General features: G+C 53.8%; 14 protein-coding genes and 1 non-coding gene across 15 annotated transcripts; 6 read left to right on the top strand and 9 right to left on the bottom strand.

The window, feature by feature from the left end:
- Window positions 1-35: 35 nt before the first annotated feature.
- VTN49DRAFT_t71 lies at window positions 36-109 on the top strand. Its single transcript has one exon. It is a non-coding gene; the product is annotated as a tRNA-Val (tRNA).
- Window positions 110-737: 628 nt separating this feature from the next.
- On the top strand, window positions 738-1,955 carry VTN49DRAFT_5040 (mitochondrial 37S ribosomal protein mS45; the record flags this gene model as incomplete). The annotated part of the gene is made up of 2 exons (XM_069413054.1): window positions 738-1,088; window positions 1,281-1,955. The coding sequence occupies 2 exons, from the start codon at window positions 738-740 to the stop codon at window positions 1,953-1,955; spliced, it is 1,026 nt and encodes a 341-aa protein (XP_069266959.1).
- Window positions 1,956-2,889: 934 nt separating this feature from the next.
- On the top strand, window positions 2,890-3,874 carry VTN49DRAFT_5041 (uncharacterized protein; the record flags this gene model as incomplete). The annotated part of the gene is made up of 2 exons (XM_069413055.1): window positions 2,890-3,321; window positions 3,389-3,874. 2 exons carry the CDS (start codon window positions 2,890-2,892, stop codon window positions 3,872-3,874), a joined length of 918 nt encoding a protein of 305 aa, XP_069266960.1.
- Window positions 3,875-4,009: 135 nt separating this feature from the next.
- Window positions 4,010-6,480, bottom strand: VTN49DRAFT_5042 (uncharacterized protein; the record flags this gene model as incomplete). The annotated part of the gene is made up of 3 exons (XM_069413056.1): window positions 4,010-4,267; window positions 4,317-4,951; window positions 5,010-6,480. 3 exons carry the CDS (start codon window positions 6,478-6,480, stop codon window positions 4,010-4,012), a joined length of 2,364 nt encoding a protein of 787 aa, XP_069266961.1.
- Window positions 6,481-6,850: 370 nt separating this feature from the next.
- On the bottom strand, window positions 6,851-8,114 carry VTN49DRAFT_5043 (uncharacterized protein; the record flags this gene model as incomplete). The annotated part of the gene is made up of 7 exons (XM_069413057.1): window positions 6,851-7,124; window positions 7,180-7,228; window positions 7,296-7,352; window positions 7,411-7,540; window positions 7,602-7,692; window positions 7,767-7,887; window positions 7,946-8,114. 7 exons carry the CDS (start codon window positions 8,112-8,114, stop codon window positions 6,851-6,853), a joined length of 891 nt encoding a protein of 296 aa, XP_069266962.1.
- A 1,045-nt stretch (window positions 8,115-9,159) lies between these two features.
- On the bottom strand, window positions 9,160-10,143 carry VTN49DRAFT_5044 (uncharacterized protein; the record flags this gene model as incomplete). The annotated part of the gene is made up of 4 exons (XM_069413058.1): window positions 9,160-9,633; window positions 9,688-9,810; window positions 9,860-10,015; window positions 10,075-10,143. The coding sequence occupies 4 exons, from the start codon at window positions 10,141-10,143 to the stop codon at window positions 9,160-9,162; spliced, it is 822 nt and encodes a 273-aa protein (XP_069266963.1).
- A 1,099-nt stretch (window positions 10,144-11,242) lies between these two features.
- Window positions 11,243-11,485, top strand: VTN49DRAFT_5045 (uncharacterized protein; the record flags this gene model as incomplete). The annotated part of the gene is made up of 1 exon (XM_069413059.1): window positions 11,243-11,485. One exon carries the CDS (start codon window positions 11,243-11,245, stop codon window positions 11,483-11,485), a length of 243 nt encoding a protein of 80 aa, XP_069266964.1.
- Window positions 11,486-11,523: 38 nt separating this feature from the next.
- VTN49DRAFT_5046 (uncharacterized protein) lies at window positions 11,524-12,226 on the bottom strand (the record flags this gene model as incomplete). The annotated part of the gene is made up of 2 exons (XM_069413060.1): window positions 11,524-11,936; window positions 11,995-12,226. 2 exons carry the CDS (start codon window positions 12,224-12,226, stop codon window positions 11,524-11,526), a joined length of 645 nt encoding a protein of 214 aa, XP_069266965.1.
- Window positions 12,227-12,448: 222 nt separating this feature from the next.
- On the bottom strand, window positions 12,449-15,062 carry VTN49DRAFT_5047 (uncharacterized protein; the record flags this gene model as incomplete). The annotated part of the gene is made up of 7 exons (XM_069413061.1): window positions 12,449-12,709; window positions 12,766-13,217; window positions 13,267-14,505; window positions 14,562-14,684; window positions 14,740-14,767; window positions 14,823-14,891; window positions 14,976-15,062. 7 exons carry the CDS (start codon window positions 15,060-15,062, stop codon window positions 12,449-12,451), a joined length of 2,259 nt encoding a protein of 752 aa, XP_069266966.1.
- A 703-nt stretch (window positions 15,063-15,765) lies between these two features.
- On the top strand, window positions 15,766-17,962 carry VTN49DRAFT_5048 (uncharacterized protein; the record flags this gene model as incomplete). Its single annotated transcript, XM_069413062.1, has 7 exons — window positions 15,766-15,912; window positions 15,968-16,038; window positions 16,096-16,243; window positions 16,301-16,336; window positions 16,387-17,433; window positions 17,502-17,784; window positions 17,841-17,962. 7 exons carry the CDS (start codon window positions 15,766-15,768, stop codon window positions 17,960-17,962), a joined length of 1,854 nt encoding a protein of 617 aa, XP_069266967.1.
- Window positions 17,963-18,289: 327 nt separating this feature from the next.
- On the bottom strand, window positions 18,290-20,276 carry VTN49DRAFT_5049 (uncharacterized protein; the record flags this gene model as incomplete). The annotated part of the gene is made up of 2 exons (XM_069413063.1): window positions 18,290-18,732; window positions 18,803-20,276. 2 exons carry the CDS (start codon window positions 20,274-20,276, stop codon window positions 18,290-18,292), a joined length of 1,917 nt encoding a protein of 638 aa, XP_069266968.1.
- Window positions 20,277-20,332: 56 nt separating this feature from the next.
- On the bottom strand, window positions 20,333-20,763 carry VTN49DRAFT_5050 (uncharacterized protein; the record flags this gene model as incomplete). The annotated part of the gene is made up of 2 exons (XM_069413065.1): window positions 20,333-20,448; window positions 20,658-20,763. The coding sequence occupies 2 exons, from the start codon at window positions 20,761-20,763 to the stop codon at window positions 20,333-20,335; spliced, it is 222 nt and encodes a 73-aa protein (XP_069266969.1).
- A 700-nt stretch (window positions 20,764-21,463) lies between these two features.
- VTN49DRAFT_5051 (uncharacterized protein) lies at window positions 21,464-21,724 on the top strand (the record flags this gene model as incomplete). Its single annotated transcript, XM_069413066.1, has 1 exon — window positions 21,464-21,724. One exon carries the CDS (start codon window positions 21,464-21,466, stop codon window positions 21,722-21,724), a length of 261 nt encoding a protein of 86 aa, XP_069266970.1.
- A 139-nt stretch (window positions 21,725-21,863) lies between these two features.
- Window positions 21,864-22,115, bottom strand: VTN49DRAFT_5052 (uncharacterized protein; the record flags this gene model as incomplete). The annotated part of the gene is made up of 1 exon (XM_069413067.1): window positions 21,864-22,115. One exon carries the CDS (start codon window positions 22,113-22,115, stop codon window positions 21,864-21,866), a length of 252 nt encoding a protein of 83 aa, XP_069266971.1.
- A 312-nt stretch (window positions 22,116-22,427) lies between these two features.
- On the bottom strand, window positions 22,428-23,162 carry VTN49DRAFT_5053 (uncharacterized protein; the record flags this gene model as incomplete). Its single annotated transcript, XM_069413068.1, has 2 exons — window positions 22,428-22,891; window positions 22,970-23,162. 2 exons carry the CDS (start codon window positions 23,160-23,162, stop codon window positions 22,428-22,430), a joined length of 657 nt encoding a protein of 218 aa, XP_069266972.1.
- Between the last annotated feature and the right edge of the window lie 1,051 nt (window positions 23,163-24,213).

Here is a 24,213-nt window from a genome sequence, read left to right on the forward strand (position 1 = left end):
TGCAGACTAATTCGAAGCGACATGGCATGAAAGTTGGCTGGTTGGCGTAGTTGGTTATCGCGCCTCGTTAACACCGAGGAGGTCGCCGGATCGAGCCCGGCACCGGTCACTTCTAACTTTTTTTTTTTTTTTTTTTTTTTTTTCAATCGCTCCGGTGTTTCCGGTGCAGCTCTTTAACAATCCCCAAATATTCTTCTGTAGATAGACGCGGTAGACAGTATACTCTGTACTACTCGTACGGAGAACACTTTTTTTTCGAATATCCTGCTGACTGGCTCAGTATATGTGTCACGGGATCTGCTACATAAAGGTAAATGCCTGATTTGGCATGACTGAACGTAACTTACCAATCAAGGTTTAACATATTTGGTCACGTGCACGATACTTGTGAAAAAGCTGAAAAACTTCTCCGTCTTAATTCCTCTCTGCAGACTGGGTGGAAACCCCTTTACACTCCTCGACCCAACCTTTTCCTTTGATTATCCGATCTATATTGAATTCAATTGACAGGAGTGAATCCATTGGAAGGATAATTCACAGATATTTCATCAGCCATGCCTCCCCGGATACGGAACTCGAATTCTCTTGTCTCCAGTCTGACATCAACAAACCCATCATCACAAATCGCTTCTCTTCCACAATTTTGTGCATCAACATGTCTTAAATGCAGTGCACAATCGTCAAGTCGACGACAATTCTCCTCAACGCCGGCTTCCCAAACCCGATTAAGGGAACGGATGTTCGAGTGGCTGAACGGGGAAGGAGCCGCTCTCAAACAGCATATTCCCGGCAGAACAAACTACTTGACGGATCTGAAGAATCGCAACCGGGCATCCAGCGCCGGAGAGGATGGCGATTCATCCGCTGGCGGCAATGTCGAGGGCAAAGGAGGGAACCGCCCATTCCCGTTGAACCCATACTTTGTGAGCGAGCCCATCCTTAGCGAGGAGCTCCGCAATGCCATCTATGAGAAGGTGGTGGTTCAAAAACAGGACGTACGGACCGTTAGTGCGCAAATGCACGTGGATATGAGACGGGTTGCCGCGGTTGTCCGACTAGTTGAGTTGGAGAAGCGATGGAGAGCACAGGTAAGGTTTATACTGCGTTTTCTTTCCTTTTCCTTTTGAATGATGAGCAAATCGATTAGTCTTGAAGACGCCAGTCATTCCCATTCCCAGCTGGAGCATGGTTTACCGAATTACAACTCGCTGATATTTGTTTTGTTCTCGCACGCAATTCACTTGACCCTCTAATTTGCGGACGCTAATGTTTGATTACAGGGAAAACCACTGGCACTTCCGTATGCTCGAGCTATTCATGAGATGGTCCCGACGACTCCTCTGGCGAAGGATGGCCAGCGTCAACCGCCACATGAGTCGATCAACGACCTTCCTGTGAACCGCCTGACAGACCCGCAGATCTTTTACCCCGTGTCGGAGTCGCGCCAGTTCACGCGGGTTGATGCAGGCCGTGTGTTCTCTGGCGCGCCGGCGATGGAACACGGCAAGGACAAGATCGAGCGGCCTGAGGAGTTGGCCATGAACGTCGACCCCAAGGAGCTGGAGCGGGTGGGCAAGGGCGAGAATGAGCAACAAGTGCTGCTTCCCGCCGACGCGCGGATTCCCCATCCGCAGATGATCTCGTTCGAGCGTGACAAGCTCGAGAATCCGGGAGAGGCCGCGCAGCGCCGGGCCCGGCATGAGGAGCGACTGCGCAAGTACGCCGAGGTGGAGATGGCGCGCAAGCGACGGCTCAAGGAGCTGGAGGAGAAGCGCACGATGAAGGTGCAGCCTGATGGGGCACGGTTCGAGTACCGGTTCAAGGACGTGGTTGTCAGCAAGGAGACAGTGGGCGAGGATGGACGTGGCCACGCAGCGCCGGGACATCGGTATGGCGTACCGCACGAGGACCGGAAGCGGGGGCAGGTCAAGATTCCGACCAAGGTGGAAGTGTAATATTATTATTTGTGAGACACACTGTACAATACTCTATTTTCATGTTCAACATGTGGCTGTGCCATGACGCGAATGATCGATCTATCTCATCGATGAGAAGGGACACGTAGGACCTCATCGCAGCGAACCAGAGCCGTGATGCAAGTATATTCCCCGAACGGATCAATCCTGATCTCCAAGCATATGACCAAGAATTACTTTGCGTCGGCCATCTTGACGTCCCTCTTCATATGCAGAGTATATACGTGGCTGCTACCGTCTGCCTTTCGGAGTTGTATTACCTCGGTGTGCCCAGCAAGGCGAATACTCACAGTTTCTGCTTGTCTTCTCTGCATGCTTTCTATTGCTCCTATTCGTTTCACAACTGCATCGGGATCGAGACCAGGATCGTACTGTGAGACCTTGGGATGGTACCGTCACTCGCCTTTTCAATGCGTGATGGAGAGCTTCGTGAGCGTTTTTTTTTTTTTCCCTATACCGGAGCCGTAATTAATTATCTTCGCGTCAACAAGGTACGAACTGTCTATTCTATGCTGCTCAATGGATGCAATACGGCTGCTGCATGCACTGTACTATTATACGTGCAAAGTGCATAACGGCATGGAAATGAGTTGCCAAGTTAGATAGATCAGATTCCGGGGCCACATAGGTTCAGTACCGCAGGGGCTGGACGAGATGGAAATTTCCGTCTGCTTGAAAGTCTCCGCAGATCGGGGAGGGGGTCAATCCTGCAGATTGGGGGGGTTTTGACGACTGGAAACGGATATTGTACTTGGGATTGTGCTGATCGCGCGGGGTTACTGGAGTGAATAGAGGGAATAAATGCTTCCAAGTTTGCGTTGCTCCTATTGCTACAATGATGAAGCTTTCGATGGAGGAACATAGGGTTGTGTGTTCCATCATGACATGCCCTCAGTTTTCAACAACCTCTGACATGGAGCTCCCTTCTCCATCCTCGACTACAACAGCAACGACGGTCGACGCCTTTGGCAGTAGTAGTAGTAGTAGTAGTAGTGGCAGCAGCGATGCAATGCTCGATATCAACTCAGTGGACATGCCTTTCGATGCCTGGCTAACGCCGTTCAACAACAAGCCAGAAGAAGAGTTGCTGCCATCACCGCCAGAGTCTGCATCACAAGGAGACGAAAACGAGCTCGGATTCGGGTACCTTCCCTGGGTGCTGCCGCCCCAGCTTCCTCCATTCTCTCCTCCACCTGCTATTATCGCTAGGGGTGGATGTGATGACCATAGGGAGATAGGGGTGCCATCGGAGCACGAGTCACCCAAGACAATCGACGGCACCCCGGCAACGGTCGAAGACAACGAAATCGTCGAGGTCAAAGCAAAGACGGACACATCATCATTTGTCAGGCTTCCCTGTTCTTTCCTCAATTGGCCTTACCCAACACTGACACAATAACCAATTCCCGCAGACACTATCTGAGGATCGAAACGACAAACAACCTCAAGAACGCGACTGTGGACTATCCACTCGCAAAAAAGACACCGTCAAAGAGAACAGCGGCCGCAGTAATACAAATACCAACAACGACAGCGCCGATGCAACCGCCCTCCTTCTCAAACGCAAAAAAGCCGCCCACAATGCCATCGAAAAGCGGTATCGAACCAACATGAACGCCAAGTTCATGGCGTTGGGCAATGCAATTCCTCGGCCGGGCCATAACGCTCCTCACAATAACCATCCGCATTATTACCTAACAACAGCTCGCAGATCTTCCCTACATCATCATAGAGAGCAGAACAAGTCCGAGATCTTAACTAATGCGTTGGCGTATATCCATGATTTGGAGGATCAGAATCGTCAGCTGCAGGGGGAATTGGCGCTGTTGAAGGAGAGACTCTGGGTGACGACCACGACGATGACCACGCCGGCGACGGGGATGGGGTTGTGGCGATGATTTGTTGTTGATTTGTTGGATCGAGAGGAATTGACTTTCAGAGTGAATGAAAAATCGCAAGTCAATGCATGACTAACCTACTTATTGGGTATCAAGTAACGATACAAAAAAAGAGAACCAAAAAGGAAAAGAATGTCATGAATCCTCCGTCACCTTGTTTCGTCCTTTACTGGCCGCCCGTCGCTCGGCGTTGGCTCGTGACGATGACCGTGAATGTGACTGATGCGGTTGCTGCCGGCGCTGTTGCCGCTGCTGCTCTTGCTGTTGCTGCGGCCATGATAACGATCCATCGTCCGCGTACCCGCGCCACTTGCGCCACCCTTCAAAGTCGATCAGGGCTTGCATGCAGCCCCATTCCGTCACTTTTTGTTCGAGCCATGGAAATCCCACCGGCTGTTCGAGTCAGCCAAGGTTTCCTGGATTTTAGAGTTTAATAACTCACCTTGGTTAGGAAATCGTTACAGCCCGCCGCTAGCGCCTCATGTCGATCACTTTGCAGGCTGCTCGCGGTCAATGCGACGATAATCACGGGGCTCTTGAACAGTGACCGGTTCTCAAGGATATCCTCTTGTGGAATCGAGTCTTCCACCGGCCCTCCCGACAGCACCTGGGAGGCAGTGGTCTTTCCCGAAGTCTTTTTGGGGAAGACACCAATGCCGTTCACCCGTTCTAGCCGTCGAATTTCCTTTGTGGCCTCCAATCCGTTCATCACCGGCAGCTGGATGTCCATCAACACCAGATGGAACCCGCCTTGCCGCCACTTCTTAACCGCTACTTCGCCGTTGGGTGCACACTGCCACCGCACGCTGAGCCGCTTCATAAACGCTTCTAGCAGCTTTTGGTTGATCACGTTATCTTCTACGATCAGTACATTGATCGGTGGGACTGTCTCCTCGATCAGCCCACTAAACGGGGTGTTGCCGGGCGACGGCATTTTTTTGCTTCTCCGCCCTGGTCGAGGCGACGCGGGCCGCGCGCCCGGCTTTGGAGATTCGGGCGGAGCTGGCGGCGCAGGAGGTGTTGGCAGCGACGCCTGAGGATGAGGAGCGCTAGGCTGGGGGTTTACGACATTTGCATCTACCCAAGTCAGTACTCATGGGATTATTGCAGAGGAGAAGAAGGAGGGAAACCTCACCCTTCGCCTGTCCAGGCGAATTTGTAATGTGTCGCGAAAACGGCGGTCGCCGTGATGGACGAGCAGTCCGGCTTCCTGGAGACGGCAAAGGAGGCACTTTCCCAGTCGTCAGAACAGAAATGGAATGTGGTTGCTGTTGTTGCTGCGCGGACGCACCGCCACTGCTGCTCGAGCCCGGCTGACCAGCAGCCGGCGGCGTACCGACCAACGCCGGCACAGGCATCAATGGAAAGTACTCGCCGTGCTCGCCGGGCTCGGCATGATAGTAGAATGTCTGGCGCGGGGACGGCTTAAGCGGAGTCCGGCGCTGCGGTGCCTCAATGACCAAGGCATCGTCGGCCGTCTGCCCACCGGGATAGTACTGATCCAGAAGAGCAAAAAGTGCCTCCTCCGGGTTCAGCATCCGCTCTGGAAAAACCTGCCGGCTGGAGCCTTCCCGCGGTATAATCCGCACCATCAGATCTGGCGCATCAAACTGCTTGCCCAGCGAGTTTGCGTATTTTCGTAGCACATGGTCCCGTAGTTCGTCGACGATGCTGTCTTCGGGCAGCGTGATGAGCGTCGCCGACGCCCCCGGCCGTTTAACCCAGACCCGTCGCTGCGGCGCCATCCGGGCCGGCTCTGAGGCGGTTGCCTCTTGTCCGGATTGCTGCTGCTGCTCCTTTCCCCCTTTGTTGGCCAGAAGCCGTTCCACAAGGTACTGCTGGGACGGAGCGAGCAGGGATTGCTTGCGCGCAAATGTCTGCAGGCCCGCGCCGCGGGATGACGACTCTCCAAACGGGGACCGGAATTGAGGAGGTTTCTCCGAGATCTCGTCCTCGGCTTCTGCCTGCGCCTCCGTCTGCGATTTTTCACGCTCTCCGCGATTATTGTTACCGGACTGGCCGCCTCCTTCGGCTGGCTGAGCGCCGGCAGGATGACTAATCTCGATCGAATCCGGATTGCGGGTCGAAGGGGCAGAAACAGAAACACCGTTCCGACCGCAGGAATCACATACCAACGGCGACTCACGCGGTGCCGCTGCCACCGGGTCGGCCTGGGACGACCCGGACCCCGATCCGCGGCGTAACAGGGGCAGCCGTCGCCAGCGTCGTTCGTTGGGAATGGTGCTGCTATGGTTGGTGGTCCGCCAGGGGGTTAATGCTCCGCCCGAATCGTTGCTTTCGAACCGGATTTTGCCGCACGCGGATGTGTCTGTCGGGGACAAAAGCGACGACGATGCTGAGACGGGCCGTTGCTGTTTCTTTGTCGTAGTCGACTCTGTGGAGAACGGGCTCAGAGGAGGAGGAGGAGTAGGTTGATCATCCTGGCCGGCGGGCGCGCGCGGACCAGCAGAATCCTGTTTAGACTTGGCTGGGTCCGCTGGCTCTGCTACCTCTGGCCCTGAGTCGGGGTCGCAGTCAGGGCGCGAGAGCCGGCGGAACAGGGACTCCCTTTTGGAGCGGAGCCGGTGGGCAATGCTGTCCGCCATGGTCTAAGGAATTCTCTATTGTGATCTTGGGCTCGTCATGGTTCGAGACGATGAGGTTTCTCGGCCTGGAGTTCTGGACTGTTCCTGCCCTTGTCGCTGCAATTCAGTAGTTTATTTAATAATTGCCTTGTCTGGTATTACGCGTATTAGTATTACTGCCTTTCTTGGTTTACGCTACGTTATAAATAGGCCAGTTGGCCGTCCGTTGGGCCAGAAACTCTGGTCGAGCGTCGCCAGGAGTTGGCTGCCAAATCATCAGTATTTATTGAATTCTGTCCATTGAACCTCCATATTCATCGTAGGCATTATACATTTCATTACAAGCCTCTATTCATATTTCTTTTCAACTTGGACCGTTCCCAGACTCGATTCATGTCCGATGCCAGCCGGCTGGTTCTTGGACAAATCCGCCGTCCACGGAATGGGCCTCGGTACTTGGCCTACTCTTTTCCTCGTCATAGTCAATGCCCGTGAATCTTTCGCCATTACTCGATTCCAGTTCTCGCTGCCGCTGCCGCTCCAGCTCTCGTTCTTCGAGCAATTCGTCCACGGACCGCCCAGACTTCTTCGCCTCGCGGAGCAATTTGCGGTTCCGAATCCGCCAGACGGTGTGGCAGCCGTAAATGCCGAATTCCAGCAGAGCCCTAAACGAGTCAATTAGCGTGGTATTATAGGTGGGCCAAGGATTAGCAAGCATACACAAGAATGTAGTTGACTCCTCCGAGGATATCAAAAGATTTCTGGGCGGCTACAGTGTCCCCTCGTCAGTGACAAAAGACTCGCAAGCAGAGTTGGAAACAAGGGACAGGACATACCCAACGAAAAGAGAGAGAACAGCGCACCAAAAGTATCAATGGCAAGGAAGAACCAATCTAGACAAACACATTCAGTATCAGGGATGCCAACAAAATCCACACGGTGGAGACTCACTGATGCCAATCACTCGGCCATGTCTCTTACGGATTTCGAAATAAGGGGGAATCAATCCCAGGGTCAACATGATTGCTGCAATGATCCCAAAGAACAGAGCCGGCCACGTGGTGCCTTTGCGGTAGGGGATCTATCATTGCATTTCCCCATCAGCTGCGACTCCAACCAACAAACTACGGGACAAGACATACGCGAAGAGTGAGAATGAAGAGTGCCTCGAGGCCACCGCTTATAGCAGAAGCTGCGAGAACCACAACAATCGCTTTTAATCGAGAATATCCACTAAAGACCGCGAGCTTAGCATCAACCACAACCACCCAGGGGAAAAAAAAAAAAAAAAAAAGAAAGAAGCTTACTGATCATAATACAAGATCTGACCCCAGGTAACATACGACAAAGCGCCAAAGATCTGCGGCTGAATCTGCAGCGGGATATTCACGTTCTGCAGAACGAGATAGATTCCCAGGGGCACCGCACCTGTGCCATATCTATCAGCATTTTATCCCCAATTGATGGAAGAAAATTGTCAACGTACACGTCGCCCACAACAACATCATCGAGGCAGGCAACCCCTCCGTCTTCTTCCGGCGCCAATTGTACCATATCTGCGGCACCAACTGGATACACCAGAGAATTGTGCCAATCGTGCCGAGTACATTTGCCGCGACGGGGATGTCCTCGCCCTCGCCGTTCTCGTTGGCCATGGTACAGACGTCACTGATAAAAAGGAACTGTCGAGTGATGGGGATCACACGGAACCCATCAACCTCGACAGGATAGTCTTAGAGATCACACGTCTAAAGATGACCGACAGGGCTGCTGGACAAGGGAAAGGCCAAGCTGTCTTTTTTTTTTTTTTTTCCGAGGTTGCGTATGATAGATGATGACGATGCAGTGGCAATGATTCTAATGCATTGCAGTACTTTCTATCAGTGACAATGAGGAAACAAACATAGAACCACTTGAGCCGATAGTTAGTACAAACTCTTCGAAAGACAAACCCTCCCCAAGTCCCATACAAGAGCTTTTTAAGGCAAAAAGCTGAAGTTCTCGGAAAGAAATTCACTACGAAGAAACATCTACCCGAAAAGGCAGGTCGGCATCGAACCCGGCGCACCTGTCTGGCGGTGGGGAAGCAGTGTGATTGGCTCAAAAGTGACCGCTGCCCCGTCATTGTCGCGGATAGCGCGCTAAACTTAATCGGGGAAGTCGCTTGAGAACGGAGGAACTGCCGCCAGGTCCTCGTGTCTCGACCGGGTAAAGGTTGATATCCTAATTGGGATCGGATATTTTATTCTATTCCTGATTGGGCTAGGATATAATTGATGTCAACTGTCAAGTGTCAACTCTTGGAGTGACTTCACTGTCAAGAGTTAATTAAATTGTTGATAGACCATTTTATTGCAATAATAATCAACCAGATAGAAACAATGTATTGCATTCACAAACGCCGACAAAGAAACACAGAGGGAGAGAATCATGACAATCCGAAAAGTCCCAAGTCACATTCTCGATGCGACATTCTTTTAGCTCCTCTCCTTCAAGAAAAAAACCAAAAAAACCACACACCCTTAAATGGCTTCAGACACTCGTAAAATCCAATCCAGAGCCATCAGACCATGACGTACAGCGGAGATCCAGGCACAACGGGTATCAACGGAGAAAAAGTCTTTTTGGAAAAAAAAAAAAAACAAATGAAAGAAAAAAAAATGTACTCAGAAGGAAAAAAGGAAAATGGAAGAGAATATCTCATAGCAAGATGAGATAATTTGATGGCGCAATGCCCGTTTCTCCGTTGGCGCGCCGTGCCTGCCACCATCGCCCGCTGACGTCGGACACTTCCAGCTCCTCGCCCTTGACGAAGCTGATCTCGTTGGCATCCTCCGGATTGGCATCGTACGAGTAGATGGCCTTGGCTCGGTAAGGGTACTCGGTCGGCGCACTGACGTCGTTTGCTGCGTCCTGATTCGAGACCCCATAAGTGTTGCGCTTGTCGGCGCCGTCCTCCTGATACCCCATCATCGAGTTGGTGTTGTCGTAGCCATTCATCTGATTCGAGTTGTACATCTGCGGAGGCTGGCTGGGAGTCTCCATGCGGCTGTTCGGGTAGGCATTGGACGTCGGGCGGCTCTGGTATGTCCGCTCTTTGTTGAGCGCAAAGGAATCAATCGTGCGTCGCGACGCGGCCTGCGGCGCGGAACCAAAGTAGAAGATCCACACAACCTGGGCGAATCAGAAACATGCTCTCAAACATTACTCCGAAACCCAAACACTTACAATCACCATGGACAGAAGGATAAATCCAGCCGCAGCAGCCTGTTTCGTCGACTGCGACTGATACACCAGGGAGTTGACCGAGATGGTGGTGACGATGAGACCGGGCCCGAGATATCCCACAACCTATCCGGGATTAGCCGTGATGACCGGACGGATAGGGATGGATGCATACCGCGACGCCATAGGTTAAGCTAGTATCTGTTGCAAGCACGAAGAATATTCCAATGATACAGACAAACATGTAGGCTATGGCCCACCATGAGTAGGAGGGATATCTATTGTCGAGATCATCGATGACGGATGAGATGAACGCGATGAACCACGCAAGCTACCACCATTAGCCCTGACCCTTATCCACACGAAATTCAACCCCAATCAAAAACGTACAATCGCTATAGATAGCGTCGCAAGGGCGAACGGGTCGCCAAAAACATTGGCGAGCCTGAAGCGAGCCATGATGGCGGCACCTCCTTATTCACAATCTCTCGAGCTGACGCGGCATACGAGGACAATCCCGGGACGACGGTCAGGGGGGGGTAGTTAATATCCCGTCGCGCACCGCCCGAAGGTGGCAAGTAAAAACTTGGGGGGTAATCGCGAGCGGCTGGGCCGGATCTTGCGATGGAGGAGGGCGAGAGCGAAACGATCGACGGGTGTGGAGCAAAAAAACGCGCGTTCCTGGGGGAAATTCAAGTAGTCGCCGTCATGCAATGATCGACCCGAAAAAAAAAAGTCCAACAGCGAAAAACCCCGGAGTCGTCGACTTGTCGAAGGGTCGAGGAAATCAAAAATTCCAAACGATGGGCAAGAAAAAAAAAAGGTCCGAAAAGAGCGTGTCGTAGAGATGAAACGGGGCGCAGCAGCAGCGACCACTTGAGTTTCGGCCTTTTCGACAGGAGTAACGTCGACGAGGGGGAGTAGCGGGGGTGGAATGGAACTGAAGGGGAAGACACGCAAGCAATGTGCACAAGAGAGGGACAACAAAGGAGGAAGAGAAAAATAAAAAAAAAATGAAGAACAAAATAACAACAAAAAATGGAAAAAAAGGGGACTGGGAGGACGTGGAAAAGGAGGATGGGGGAGAGCGACAGGGCCGTTTCAGCTGGGCGCTGTTGGCTGGGCGGCCTGATTGGCGAGGCCGAAAATAATCTAGCAAAATCGCCCGTCATGGACGGGTCGAGATCGTTAGTACTTCTGGTCTACGAATCGAACTCTTGATTTTGGACCCCAGGAACACTCCATCCCGATATTAATTTAATCTGGTTTAACTTACAGATTGACACCTGTTGTTGGGATGCCCTTATGTAAGCCAGGTGTTCCAACTCTCGATGCCAGTTGACACGTATCAGTACAAGGAAAGGACGAATACTCCAACCCGCGGACTGTGTAGACCAATGCCATGCCATCAGTACCTTCCAACCCTTGTTGTACCCTCGAAAACACTTTGTATTCGTTCAGAACCAAGGCGACTCGCCATACAAGCCCTTGCAGCCAAGGGGACCAGAGGATGTAAACCTGCAAAGGGGACAAGCCACCCCTGCAGGCTGCCGCCCAGATGATAGGATCCCATTCCGGTCCCGCCACCATGGGGAAGTGGAACGTCCAGCAAGGAACACAGGTAAAATCCGGGCGCAGCGTCCGGTTGACTCAACCGTCCCGGTTCTTGCAGAAGTCGCTTAGATCCGGTCCGTGCGCGACCTCATCCAGCATCAGGACAAGCCGACAAGCCGGATGGGATATGATCGCCAACGTAGGGAGAAGCACAGCACCTTGGATTCCAAGCGATCCTGCCGCATGAAAATATGCAATCTCATCCGTCTTTCGCCCTCAAATTCACTAAATCTCTTTCTCCCGCCTCTCCCTCGCAACCTCCCGCCTCCTCACCCCCCTCTCCACCCTCTCCAACCTTGCCTCCCACTCCGCCCAACACTCGCTATTGCCCAACAGCCCCAACTCGTACCACCTCTGCAAAAGCTTGGCGCTGCGCGCACGCAGCTCCGAAATCTCCTTTGCCTGCTGCTGCTGCTTCTCCGCCAACTTCGCCAACCGTGGGCCCAACTCGATCAGCGCGGCCGACGCCTTTGCATCCGGGATGGGCAGGTCTTTCAACGAGTTCAGCCTTGACGCGGTCTCGGGAAACGCCGACGCGTATGATAGGACAATGGATGCAAGGTGTTGCGTGGTGAGGCCGGGGGGGATCTTCTCGTTGTCGGTGGAGGAAGTAGAAAACAACTCAGGGAATCGCGCGTCTGTTGAGATCCTCAATTAATGTTTGTAGATTGTAGATGGAAAGATAAATAGACGTACGCAATTGTAATACGTCCTGCACGACTGGTTTCCGAGCACTCAGTGCCTCGAGATCCTCTTCGAGTCGCGCCAGGCGACGTGCGACCGTGTGATCGAGAGAGTCTGGTCGGGGGGGCGGAGTTGGCTCGCCGCTCCAGCGCGTCTCACCGGTGAGGAGGTATTCGAGTCGTCTTAGGCGAGCTTCGAGGAGCTCGATTGTGGCGGAGGCGACTGCCTCGCGTTCGAGGGACATGGTGGTGATTTCTGGAAAGTTTGTTGTTCTTTGGTGGAATTACAAGAGCTTAAAGAGCCCTAAAACTCGAAGCTAAATCTAGGCCAAACTAGGGAATGCTCTACACTTTCGATCCCTCTACGCCTGCAATTAGAGTTGATTCCTGTGAGATAATCTATCGGCTAGATGAGCTGTACACTCCTATTTACTCGTACGAACAGCTCCTGGTAGTACACATTGTGGTCATAAAAGTCGCTGATTCCCCACCTCCTGCATCTCTGGCTCCCGGCTGCGAGTCGACGACTCATCGTCAAACGAGCTAACCTCATAATCAAAAACATTAACCTTGGGTGGGATCGTCGGCTTCGCCTCCGTTTTGTCAGCTTCGACGCGCGTGTCGCCGGATGCGACCGTGTCACCGGGCTCGTCAACGGCCGATGCGTCTGGTAGCTGCTCGCCCTCGAGCTCTGCCTGGAACGCGGCATTGTCGGCTTGGACGAATGCCTACAAGGCCCAAGGTTAGTCAAGAACTCCAAATTTCGATTTTGAGGATGGAATACCTCTAATGCCGGCGGCGTTGGCCCGTCTTGAAAGCCCACCGCTTTATCATTCGCGTAGACTAATAGCACATTGGTGGACTCGTCGCGTGCGGCCCGGAGAACTTCAATCTCCCGCACTCTCTTCGCTGTGTAGCCGATGATATCCGCATGACTGGGCGTAACAAATTTGCTCTGTGAGCCTGCTTTGGCCGCCTGTTGTGTCTTGCCGTCATCGACCGAAAAACTGATCCGCCACCACTGCCACTCATTCGATGTGGTAGACTCGTCCATCTGGTCGTTCGATTTCGGCAGCCGTTTGCGCCGCAAAACGTATATAATATGAGGTGCAGTACAGACGCCCCGCAAAGTGTATTTCCGATTCGGCGGCTCGTTTGGATCTGAGGAGGGCTCCGTCAGAAGTTTCGAGTATCTTCGCAGCGACTCTAATGCTTCTTGTCGTTTCGCATTGAGTTCTACAAGTAATCGTTAGCCTGTAGTAAGCAACTCTACGCGTATCCATACCCTTCAGCTTGGCATCGAGCTGTGCTACAATCGCATCTAGCTCCGCAGCCAGTGCCTGCCCAGCGTTCTCGACCTCCGGAGTGAGCATGTCTGTCATATCCTGAGGAAGATATCGTGGCAATGCCGTCAGAGCAGCCTCTGCCGCTTTACGCAGTAGCTGCTTATTTGTCAGCCCGCACTCTGCGGCGGGGCCCGACGTCTGCAACCTGGCGGCGAGCTCTTCGAGCTTGTTGATCTGCTTGATAACTTCCAGCCGCTTGAGCCGGATCTCCCGCGTGGCTTCCCGGCACGCCTCCATGTAGCGATCGGGGTAAAACACTGCTGGGATCTTGACGTCTAACGAATCGACCTGCGGCTCGGTAATTTCCAACCGGATGGTGAGCACGTCGCTCACATGCTGGAGCCACACGTCATCGAGCTCTTCGTCAGGAACGTCAGACCAAATGGCCCGATCTAGCACGTCGTACAGAGTCTGGCCATGTTCGGGCTCGACATTCGGGTCCAGGATAAAGAAGGACTTTGTGATCGGCGATTCCACCCCGGAAATGGGCCGCTTTAGCGCATGAGACGCGAACATGGTGGTCAATTGATTGTCCGGTGCCGCACACACCGCTGCCTGCTGCCAGCCTTCAAGAAACTTGGAGATGCCCTCGTCGGGATCGTAGCCAGACATGGCGTTAAGGCCGATGAGCGCATCCGTGCTGCCGAACGCGCGCTGCGTTCCGTCCAAAAACGCCATTAACCGCTGCGTCTCGTATATCAATTCATCTGCATCATTGTCTCCCTCTTGCGCATTATCCAACGAGACTATCCGAGGCGTCTTAATCGGTTGACCGTTCCACCACTGCGGATCATGCCCGTAATCATATGCCGCCTTGTCCCGCAGCAGAAGCGCCTCGCGTGCCATTGGGATGGAATGGAGAATCGTCAGAAACCCCGCCAAGAACGTTGATTCTTTCGACGGACGCAGAAAAGCCGGCTCCTCGCCTCTCCGTCGACGATCCTCCGGGTCCGGGCTGATGATGGCCTCCCTCGCACTAGGGTTGAACAGCGTCATGGCCCACGAGTGTTCATCGTAGTGATCTCTAGTGGCACGTCCAAAGTGCGGATTCTCCGTGCGCATCGTGACGCCAGTTTCTTGCGGCGGGAAATCCTGCAAACCCTGCTGTAATGACATGGCCACTGCCTGCTGCAAATCTCGTTCCTCACGTTGAGCCGCAGTCAAGTGTTGATCAGACACTACCATAATCAGTCAGCCGGGACGTCGGCATGGACGAGATGAGTGAACACCTCACCGGATGCATCCCCGCCATAGTTTTCTATCTTTGGCGTGTCATTTTGGTTCATCCTGGATGGCGGACGAGTCGGCGGAGTCTGAAACTCGCTGCCGGGAACGTGTAGATTATCGATGCGGAATTCTTGCCAGCATTAGCCGGGACAAAACATCAAGGAAAATTATGTATCGGAACTTACGGCGCGTAGACTGGTCGCCATATTGATACTAAACCTATCAGCCTCAAGTCTTCTCACTCCGCTGGTCGCCGCGCACTCCATACCTCGACAGGAACGGCCGTCGGATTCTCAAAATAGGCGTTGATCGCCTTCTCCAGATTGAGATCATTGGCCTTTAAACTCGCCGGAGCATTTCAGCTAGAGATACCCATGGAACAAGAAGAAAGAAAAAATAAGCGACATCAAATGTTACAGACCCTCAGGAAGCTGATTGCTTGCTCTCGCGAGACACCGGCAACGTTGATGAAATTGGAGATCTGGTCTTCGGTCGGTTCGGCCGGCATGGCGGTCGAATTGAGGACCAGGAATACGTAACGATGGCGGGCTAGGAAAGGAACGACAGACTGTACAGGTACTCGCGATGCGATATAATGATTTCACCAAGCTCTCTCTCCAGTACTAAGGCTATCTCGATCATTGAAGACCGATTGAGCTCCCCGCAGTATTACGGTATTACTATACTTAATTAGGAAGGTATCCAGGATGACTTACCTAAGCAGATCAGAAGAAGAAATGCTTTCCTTTTCTTGCTTGCAGCTTTTCGTTCCTGACCAACCAGAGCTGACTCTTTCCTTATTCATATTCTGAATGCCCCAAGGGGAAAGTAATTAGGGCTTCACAATTCATATGCTTCGACCTCGACATGCTTGGGCCGGCAGAATCGCCGAACTTCGCGGTGGAATTCCGACCTTCACAAGCCAAAGCCTCGGCTCGAAAATATACCCCAGCCACGAACAACGAGAGGAGATTCGCGGATTAAGCCGTGTCTGGCCGCTCAGAAATGCGGGGAAAGCTCCACTGTTGCACTTGAGCCGGGGTTGTCTTCTTTCTCCTAGAGGACAGAAGAAGAGACCCCTGATGTAGATTAATCTACTTTGATCGACAGTTTTAACGTTTGCGTGTACTCTAGAGCTACAGCTTCGGTTTGACCAAAGTAACATCGCTTGAGCGTAGCTGCAGTGGTTTTGTCCGATTCTGAGAGCAACAATGGCGGCCAGCCGTTTGCTCCGTCGCAAGAGCCTCTTTGACTCGCTGGTGCAACCGCGAGGGTCCTCGTCGATACTCTTCTTCTCGAAAGCCGCACAAGGGAGACGTGGATTACTGACACAGAGCTATGCACGGGGCCCGTCTGAGGTGAGAAAAGTGCTCCCGTGATAAGGGAATCCTGACCCCTAGCTAACCCTCTCAGCCCCCTCTCATTGAACAGACTGTTGGCGAGCACTTTGCTTCCATAGTCCAGCGATTTGGTGACCGGAATGCGTAGGTTTACCTTCTATGCGAAAGTACTGAACTGATATGATAACACTTGAGGAATAGAGTGATTGCGCGGCACCAGAAGACGCGCCTGACCTACGATGCGCTCGACCGAAAGAGCAACGCCCTGGCCCGCGGACTGCAGGGTATTGGCGTGAAGAAAGGTGACCGGGTAGCTGTGATGCTGGGGAATTCGATCGAGTATGCAGTTGTATGTATTATCCTGTGTCGTGGAAAGGAGAGCGAGTTGGGAGCTAACTAGGACAAGGCAACGTATGCTCTGTTCAAGCTCGGTGCTATCCTGGTATGTTATTTGCCTCCAATGGACTTGAAGTGCAGTGCTGACGGATGTAGGTTCCGTTAAACCCCTCGTTCAACGCAAACCAGGTCATTGCAGCTCTAAAGCATCTTGATGCAACACATCTCATCATCAGCGCCGAGGCACGCCTCCCGCACCGGCCCCCGCGAAACAATGAGGAGCTCCTGAAGCAGCTCGTCACGGACCTGTCCGCATCACGGGTCGAGTCCGAAGCCATCCCCTCACTCAAGCACGTGGTGATGGTGGACAACTCCTCAGGGCGGGTAGACACCACCAAATACCGCGCTTTCACGCCCTACCCATCTATCGCCTCGGAAATTCCCTCCGACGGCGCACCTCTTCCCCCACAGAATCTCTCCCGCTACGACATTGTCAACATCCAATTCACCTCCGGCACGACTTCCCTCCCCAAAGCAGCATGTCTAACGCACCGCTCGATCCTCAACAACGGCGCCCAGATTGGCGACCGGATGCGGTTGACGGAGCGGGACATTGTTTGCTGCCCGCCGCCGCTGTTCCACTGCTTCGGTAGCATCTTGGGATACATGGCGACGGCGACGCACGGCGCGGCGATCGTCTTCCCGGCGGAGAGCTTCGACGGATTGGCATCCCTGCGCGCAGTGCAGGAAGAAAAATGCACAGCGCTATACGGCGTGCCAACCATGTTCATCGAAGAACTCCGCTTAATCAACAACGGCGAGGTGGAGAAGAAAGGCTTTGAACAGCTCCGCACGGGTATCGCCGCGGGCAGCAGCATCCCCGCGAACCTGATGCGCGAGCTGCACCGCACGCTCAACCTCACCGAGTTGACCATCTGCTACGGCATGACTGAAACGAGTCCCGTGTCGGCCATGACCACGACGGACGATCCGATCGACAAGCGAATCAACACCGTGGGCCGTCTCATGCCGCATGTTGAGGCAAAGATCGTCGACCCAGCGGATAAGAGCCGTATCCTGCCCGTGAACACCCGCGGCGAGCTCGCCGTTAGTGGGTACTTGCTCATGAAGGAGTACTGGGGTGCGCCGGACCGGACGGCGGAGGTGATGATTCCTGATAACGAGGGCAAGGTTTGGATGCATGTAAGTTTCTCAACCGCTTTTTATCGCGGATGAGGGTTTCAATGCTAAGGGACAATATATATATATAGACTGGCGACGAAGCAAGTATGTCCCCCGACGGATACGTCACGATCACCGGCCGCATCAAGGACCTAATCATCCGCGGCGGTGAGAACATCCACCCGCTTGAGATCGAGAACTGCCTGCTGGCGCATCCGGACGTGCTCGAGGTGTCCGTTGTCGGGGTTCCCGATGAGAAATACGGCGAGGTGGTGGGTGCGTTTGTTGTGCCGGCCAATCATAAGACAATTGAATCGATGGATAAGGAAGAGCTTCGGCAATGGGTTCGTCAGAAATTGAGTCATCACTTAGGTACGTGCCCTCATCTTCCACACTGGACGAGTTGAAGGTTGCTAAGTGGTCTTTAGTGCCGAAATATATCTTTTTCCTGCCCAGCTCGGATGCATTCCCCAAGACGGCGAGCGGGAAAATTCAGAAATTCAAGCTTCGCGAAACTGCGACGCAGCTGGTCAAGGACGGTCAAGCGTGAGATGGGAAGGATTCATGGAGGTAGTGCAGAATCAACACCGTTGCATGCTTTTGATATCTATCGGCAGTTCTATGCAAGGAATGAGGGTATACGCCCGCAACCAGAGACACTCAGGACAAACAACTCGCACACTGAAAGCACGACATCCACACCAGTCACCCAGTCACCAGCATCATCCGTTCGAAACCCCAAAATCAAATTATCCACACCCAACTAAACATATAGATAAGGAATGTACCACCGCCACCCATTCCGATCCCAGTACTAAATGAATATTGCGGGTTAATAGAGAATTAAAAACGAAGAACAAAAGCAAAGTTCCATCAATCATTTCTTCGGGGGAAGATGGTTATGGATCTTGTCCAGTTTGGACGCCATCCGGTCGAGGCATCCCAGATTGGACAAGTCAATGGTCTCCTCCCGCTGGTCGTAAGAGTCCGGACAGCAGCACTCGATCTGCTGAATGCACGGATCGCGGAGCACCTGCTCGACGCTGATCCGGCGCTCAGGATCCGGATGCAACATGCGCAGCAGGACCCGCTGCAGCGCCGGCTTCGGGATCTTCGCCAGCAGCTTGCCGGTGTCCGGGTACTCGGTGTCGGTGACCACGCCATCCGGATGTTTGAGCAGGAATTTGTGCCAGCAGGCCAGGTACTTGGCGAAGCGAGGATCCTCGGGCTTGGCAGACAGCCATGGCGTACCCAGGTTGAACAACGTCAGGCAGACAATAGCGCACGCCCAGACGTCCACTGGTCGGGGGTCATACTCATCTAAGAAAAAAAAAAAAAATAAAAGTTAGAAAACATTCAATCTCTTATTAACCCGAGGGAAGGAACATACTCTGCTTCGCCAGCACCTCCGGAGCTATGTACGGGATACTCCCGCAAATGCCCGGGGAGCATTTCCGCACCTCCTTCATGGCCTTGCCACATTGCCCGCCGGCGGCCCGGACGCCCGGATGCAGACCCGAAAACACCTCCGACACCCCAAAATCAGTGATCTTCAGGTGGCCCTCGTTGGTCAGCAGGAGGTTCTCGGGCTTGATATCGCGGTGCGCAATGCCATTGCGGTGAAGGAAGGCCACGCCCTGCAGCAGCTGCTTGAACAGACACAGGTTGTCCTTTCTTCGCAGGTACCGCTTCATGATCAAGGCGTAAAGCTCACCCTGCTCGCAGTACTCCATAACGTGGTTCCATCGTCCCGAGTGGTGGCAGAGTCGTATCGACTTGACGATGTTGGGATGGTTGAGACTGCTGGCGATGGTGAATTCCGACTTGACCTTCTTTTCGTACTCCAGCCGGTCTTCATTTCGCCCGCATTTTCGGAACTCCTTGACGGCGTACCGGACGCCTTTCGATTGCCCCTTGCGGTACATAATGCGAACGGTGGCTGTGGCTCCCTTGCCGATCTCCTTACGCTTGATGCCGTGGATGAGACCACCGTAGGTGAATTCCTGGTAAAGCTCGCATGTGTCGACGGCAAAATCATCGGGAAGCGAGGTGCTCAGCCGGCGCGACTTGACACCCACACCCTTGTCGGCCGGAAAGGCAAAGTCGGGGTGTTTATCGTGCGCGGCGGCATCGCGCTTGGACACCTGTCGCACATTACCCGGGCCGCGATTGGGTCGCGGAGCGTGTGCGAATGCGATTTTGCCCTTTAGTTTGTGGAAGGGTTTGGACAGCGCACCGACATCGGGGGCCGACGATGACAGCACTTGCGAGCTGGAGCTGTCCGACATCCTTGAGAGCGGTCGAGGGAAGTTGGGCGAACCCGGCGAGGACTGCGGGGGCGACACGGGCGACGTGCCATTCACCGAGTCCTCTCTTTGGCCCGGGACGTCTCTTGATGTGGTCGCGCCCGGAGACGAGTTGCGACGGAAAATACTCCGGATCGAGCGTATTGACGACCGTGCGGACATCTTGGAGGGCGACTCATGAGCCGACGGGGTGGACCCCGTCGACTCGGTGGTCGGAGAGGATACCATTGGCGGCGCGAGTCGGTCCGGTTGGGTGGGAGACCGGGGGGAAGGTGGTGAGGTCAATGCTGTGGTCGTGCTCGGTTGGTCCGAGTGGAAGTGCAAATTGCTCTCTTTACTCGAGATCACGGACGACGATCTTGCCGACGAAACCACGGAATCATAAGAACCGGGCAATCGGCTATCACGGACGGCCGCGATTCGGGAATCGCTGTAGCGGCGTGCGAACAGCGATTGCGGGACGACTAGGGTTGACACCGGGGGCAATCGACACTGCGGTAGGTTGTGGCCATGATCCTCAGGCAGATGATGAGCCGGTGTTGAGAGGATGGCAACCATCACGCCTCGGAATGGCCCACGGGTAGGCGGATTGATATAGGAATTGGACGATAAACTTAGCGTGGGATGGGAGGGGTGTGATCCGGCGGCGTGGGTAGCGTCGGAGCTTGGAACGCAGCGCCGTGCAGATTATATCCGGGATTGCATGAGGGGGAGGATTGCTGTGTGTTGTCTTAATTCTTGCGGTAATTAGGAATTAGAGAAATTCTGAGATTCGTTTATCACCAGGAAAAAAAAAAAGGGCCCAACGTGAACCAGAGCCGCGCTGGGAGAGGGCAGTTCTATGAGGGAATATTGTGGAGGGCCCGCGTTTATCTGTCTGGTTCGGTGGCGGCCTCAGGCAACGAGACTATGACTGATTGGGGCTCCCGGCCAACTGACTTGGCACGGTGGTCGTATCGCCGGGGGGGGCAACGAACACGGTGGCCAAGAGCTCCCAAGACCAATCGATGGTCCATCGAATGCTCAAGAATCCATCTCTGCACATTATTGAGCTCCTGGAGGAGCCGAGAACGGGGTGTTCTCTCGGCCTGTACATAATTCTGTGCCTACACGATGTCCATCCTGCGTGCGATCACCCCTGAGGCGGTGCTGGACGACTGCAGATCGGCCGTGCCTTGCTGCCCTGAACTCTGCCCACCCGGAGTGACTTAGTCAGTTCGCCGTCACTCACGGTCCGGGCAGCGGCCAAAGGGGTCCGGTTTTTTCGCCGGGCCCGAGACCGCCTTAGCCGCCAAATTCCAATTGGGGCTTAGGATACGAGAAATCCGTCATCAGAACCTTCGACCGACAGAACACTCAGGCAAAGTCCGCGGGTTGCTTGTCCCGACCGGGTAAAGCGGCAGATCCATATTCAGACCGCCAAGCCTGTCGTGCAGGTGCAGAGCCCTGAATCAGAAGGCTGGGTGTCCTGCAGTTGACATCAATCGGTCTTGGCGTGCCGAGAGACTCAGAAAGAAGCGCCAAGCCGCCTCGTGCCCAGCCGGGCTCGGTCGGAGTGAGAGGCAAATGGGGAAAGGAGGGCATTCCACCATGGTTCCATGAGGGGTGTGCCATGCCCAATCAGGAACCGGTGGATTTTTCCAGATGACAACACCCCGTCCAGGAGTCCGACATTTCCGGTTACGAAATCTGACGTTCTGTTTGCGCGGTCTTGGCAGACTGGCCAGGTGCACATCCCCCAGACAATGAGACCTCAAAGAGGAAAGGCGGGAGACTCTAATGGGAGCCCTGCCCCAGGTTGGGACACCCAGGCCAATACGGGGGAGAGGACGAGAGAGGAGCTAGTGGTGGTTACAGTGTCGGCCCTTCTCCGATCCGAGGAGATGCGCTCATGGCTTTCTCGAATCAAGCGGTCGGATCGCCGTTCCGTCGGTCTGGAGGAGGAGGAGGAGGAGGAGGAGGAGGAGGAGGGAGGGGGGGGGACGCCATCTCGAATCGGTCGATAACGCGCTGTTAGACTTCGCCGCTTGAGTTTACCATCAATTCAAATGCAGAGGAGATTGATTAACAGTGCAGATTAAGCCATGGCAAAGATTGCTCTTTTGCGTACATAAAAATTTTACATGATGGGTACCAGTGCAGAACTCAAGCCCGCCCCCTGGCGGCCTGCGCTCTGCAAGCCGCGCCAAAGGGCCCATCCATCTGTGGCGACACTGGTCGGACATACATGATGGCTTTGTACGAGTAGTTCGTACATGCCTTCAGATGCCCAAGAAAGAAAATATGCCTGGCGCAATGGGAAGAACAGTCGGTCACATTGAGCGTTGCAAGTTGGTATGTTTGCTGAGCCTTGGCAAGGACCATGTCCAACCCATCAATGCTCGGCGCAGCCACCATGGTCACGGAAATAAAAAAAAAAAATTGGACAGCAAGAATGGTGGGCGTAGGCATCGCGTTTCTGCCATTCCGCCAGAGGTCATCACGGTTGATCGGGTGGAATCATAAAAACTAGGGAGCCTGATCCATTAAATGTTCGGCTGCGTCATCATTCAAGGCGGAGGCCGAGGCAAGGAGACCAGCCGCCCAGCCTCTGACACGAAAACCTCCGCATGAATGGCCGCATGCAAGATACGACGTGTCCGGTTTCTGAACGCTGCGAGGCCTTCCAGGAGGATGGAGACCTGCTGACGCAGCAAACGCGGCTCAATCTTAGTAGTCCTGAATTCCCGTCTCACCTTGAAGCTGGGCCCGAATCTTGGATTCATCGCCGCCATGGTCGCCTTCCACAATCCACTCGGGCTCTTCCTCGTCAAAGTAGCGTTCCTGTTCCTCTTCCCAGTCGTCGTATTCATCGTTCTCATCGACCGTCCGGTAGTCGAAGTCGTAATCCGCGCCCTTGAGGAACCGCATCGTCATCTCCCATTTCCACTGCTTCTCTGCCTCCTCCTTGCTGCTGGGAATGTCTTCTTGATCCTCGGCGATGATCTCCCCATTGGGGCCTTGGCGGTAGCTCAGCATCGCGTTCGGGTCGGGATTGTGAATCGCCTCCAACCTAGCTTCGGCGCGTTGCAGATCAGCATGGAGAATACCGGAGAATCCTTTGGCGCGGCCCTCCGCTTCTCGTTCAGCGGGAGTTTGGAACCGGCGGATCAATCGATCGTAAAGGAGCGGGTCTGGAACCAGCTCTTGATGTCAGCTTCCCTGCCCTGTGCGACGAGATCATACTCGCTCGATGGAGGAACAAAGCGGACCAGCCATTTCGAGATCCGCGGAGAAATATTCAGGATGTTTGTCCAGGTAGCGTTTTCGACGATTTTTGACCTTGAGCGACGCCGGCGGCCGCAGTGGCGGTCGTTCGCGGGACTGGTCATCGCGTCGATCGTTCGAGCCCGCGTCCGTGCGATGGTTATTCCGTCGGTTGTTGGAACCAGAGTTGGTGCTCATGGGGAATAATGGCATGCTCGACGTCAAGATTGTGTGACTGATCACTGATGTCTGGATGACTCCACGACTGTGGACTCGTACATCAACGTCGTAGAATCACGTGCAGCATTCCTCAGAACCACTTCTCCGCGGTCTTCCAGACTCTTCTTTCCCTGCGATGATTCGTATTTCTCATTATGATGGAAAACTACCCAGCCTCTACTGACACTCCGTTACGTAGAGAATATCGCAACTGCCACATAGATACTGGTCGGGCCAAAGTAACTCGACGCTAACGATGGACGGAATTACCGGGATTTCCGGTTTGACGGCACTCTCGGATCGTCATCATCTATACAGCGGGTGATCGGCAGGAACGCCTGTATAGATGCATTTTCGGCACCGCAAATCCGGGGTTCCATCTGCCGGGAGACCGGCACTATGGCTGCCACCACTGTCAAGATCCGTCTGCCGAAGTCCCTGCATATGTATCGGCCGGGAGGCACATCGATAGATGAACAGTCTACATTCGGCGGCTCACGGCCGAATGCTCGCGAGGCCGACTCTACATCACTGTTGGGTGGGAGTGGTTCTATTCTTCCATGATGGCCACCGCTTCCTCTGAAATTCTTCGATTCTGAATTACAGAACGCTAGTGTTGTCAGACCGCAAGCTCAGCTTCTTTTTCCTGGCTCCTGACTGACCTTGTTTTCAGTAATCAGACGCAGCTACGAGTCTTCAGAACGCAGCTGGTTGTTTTGCGCCATGGAATCATTATATGGAGATGCATTCAATTCAACGTTTCCTGACTTTCCGGGAAGGAACTGTTTATCCTTGAATGCTTGAGTGAAAGTCGAATATGGATCCCAAGGCGGCCATAAAGCCAAGTCACCTCTGATGACTCTGGCAGCGTGCGATATGTACACCATCAGGGAGTCCTGTCATGGATGAATATACCCTTAAGCCGCTTCAGCGCAGTATATGCCAAATCCTGCAGGTGACTCAGGGGAGCAGCAGGCTCTCTTTCCACTTGATACATTGCCGGAACGTTCCTTCCTTGGGCGCATTTACT

The sequence above is a fragment of the Thermomyces lanuginosus genome, assembly GCF_041956635.1.
Source record: "Thermomyces lanuginosus strain ATCC 200065 unplaced genomic scaffold VTN49scaffold_32, whole genome shotgun sequence".
NCBI lineage: Eukaryota > Fungi > Ascomycota > Eurotiomycetes > Eurotiales > Trichocomaceae > Thermomyces > Thermomyces lanuginosus.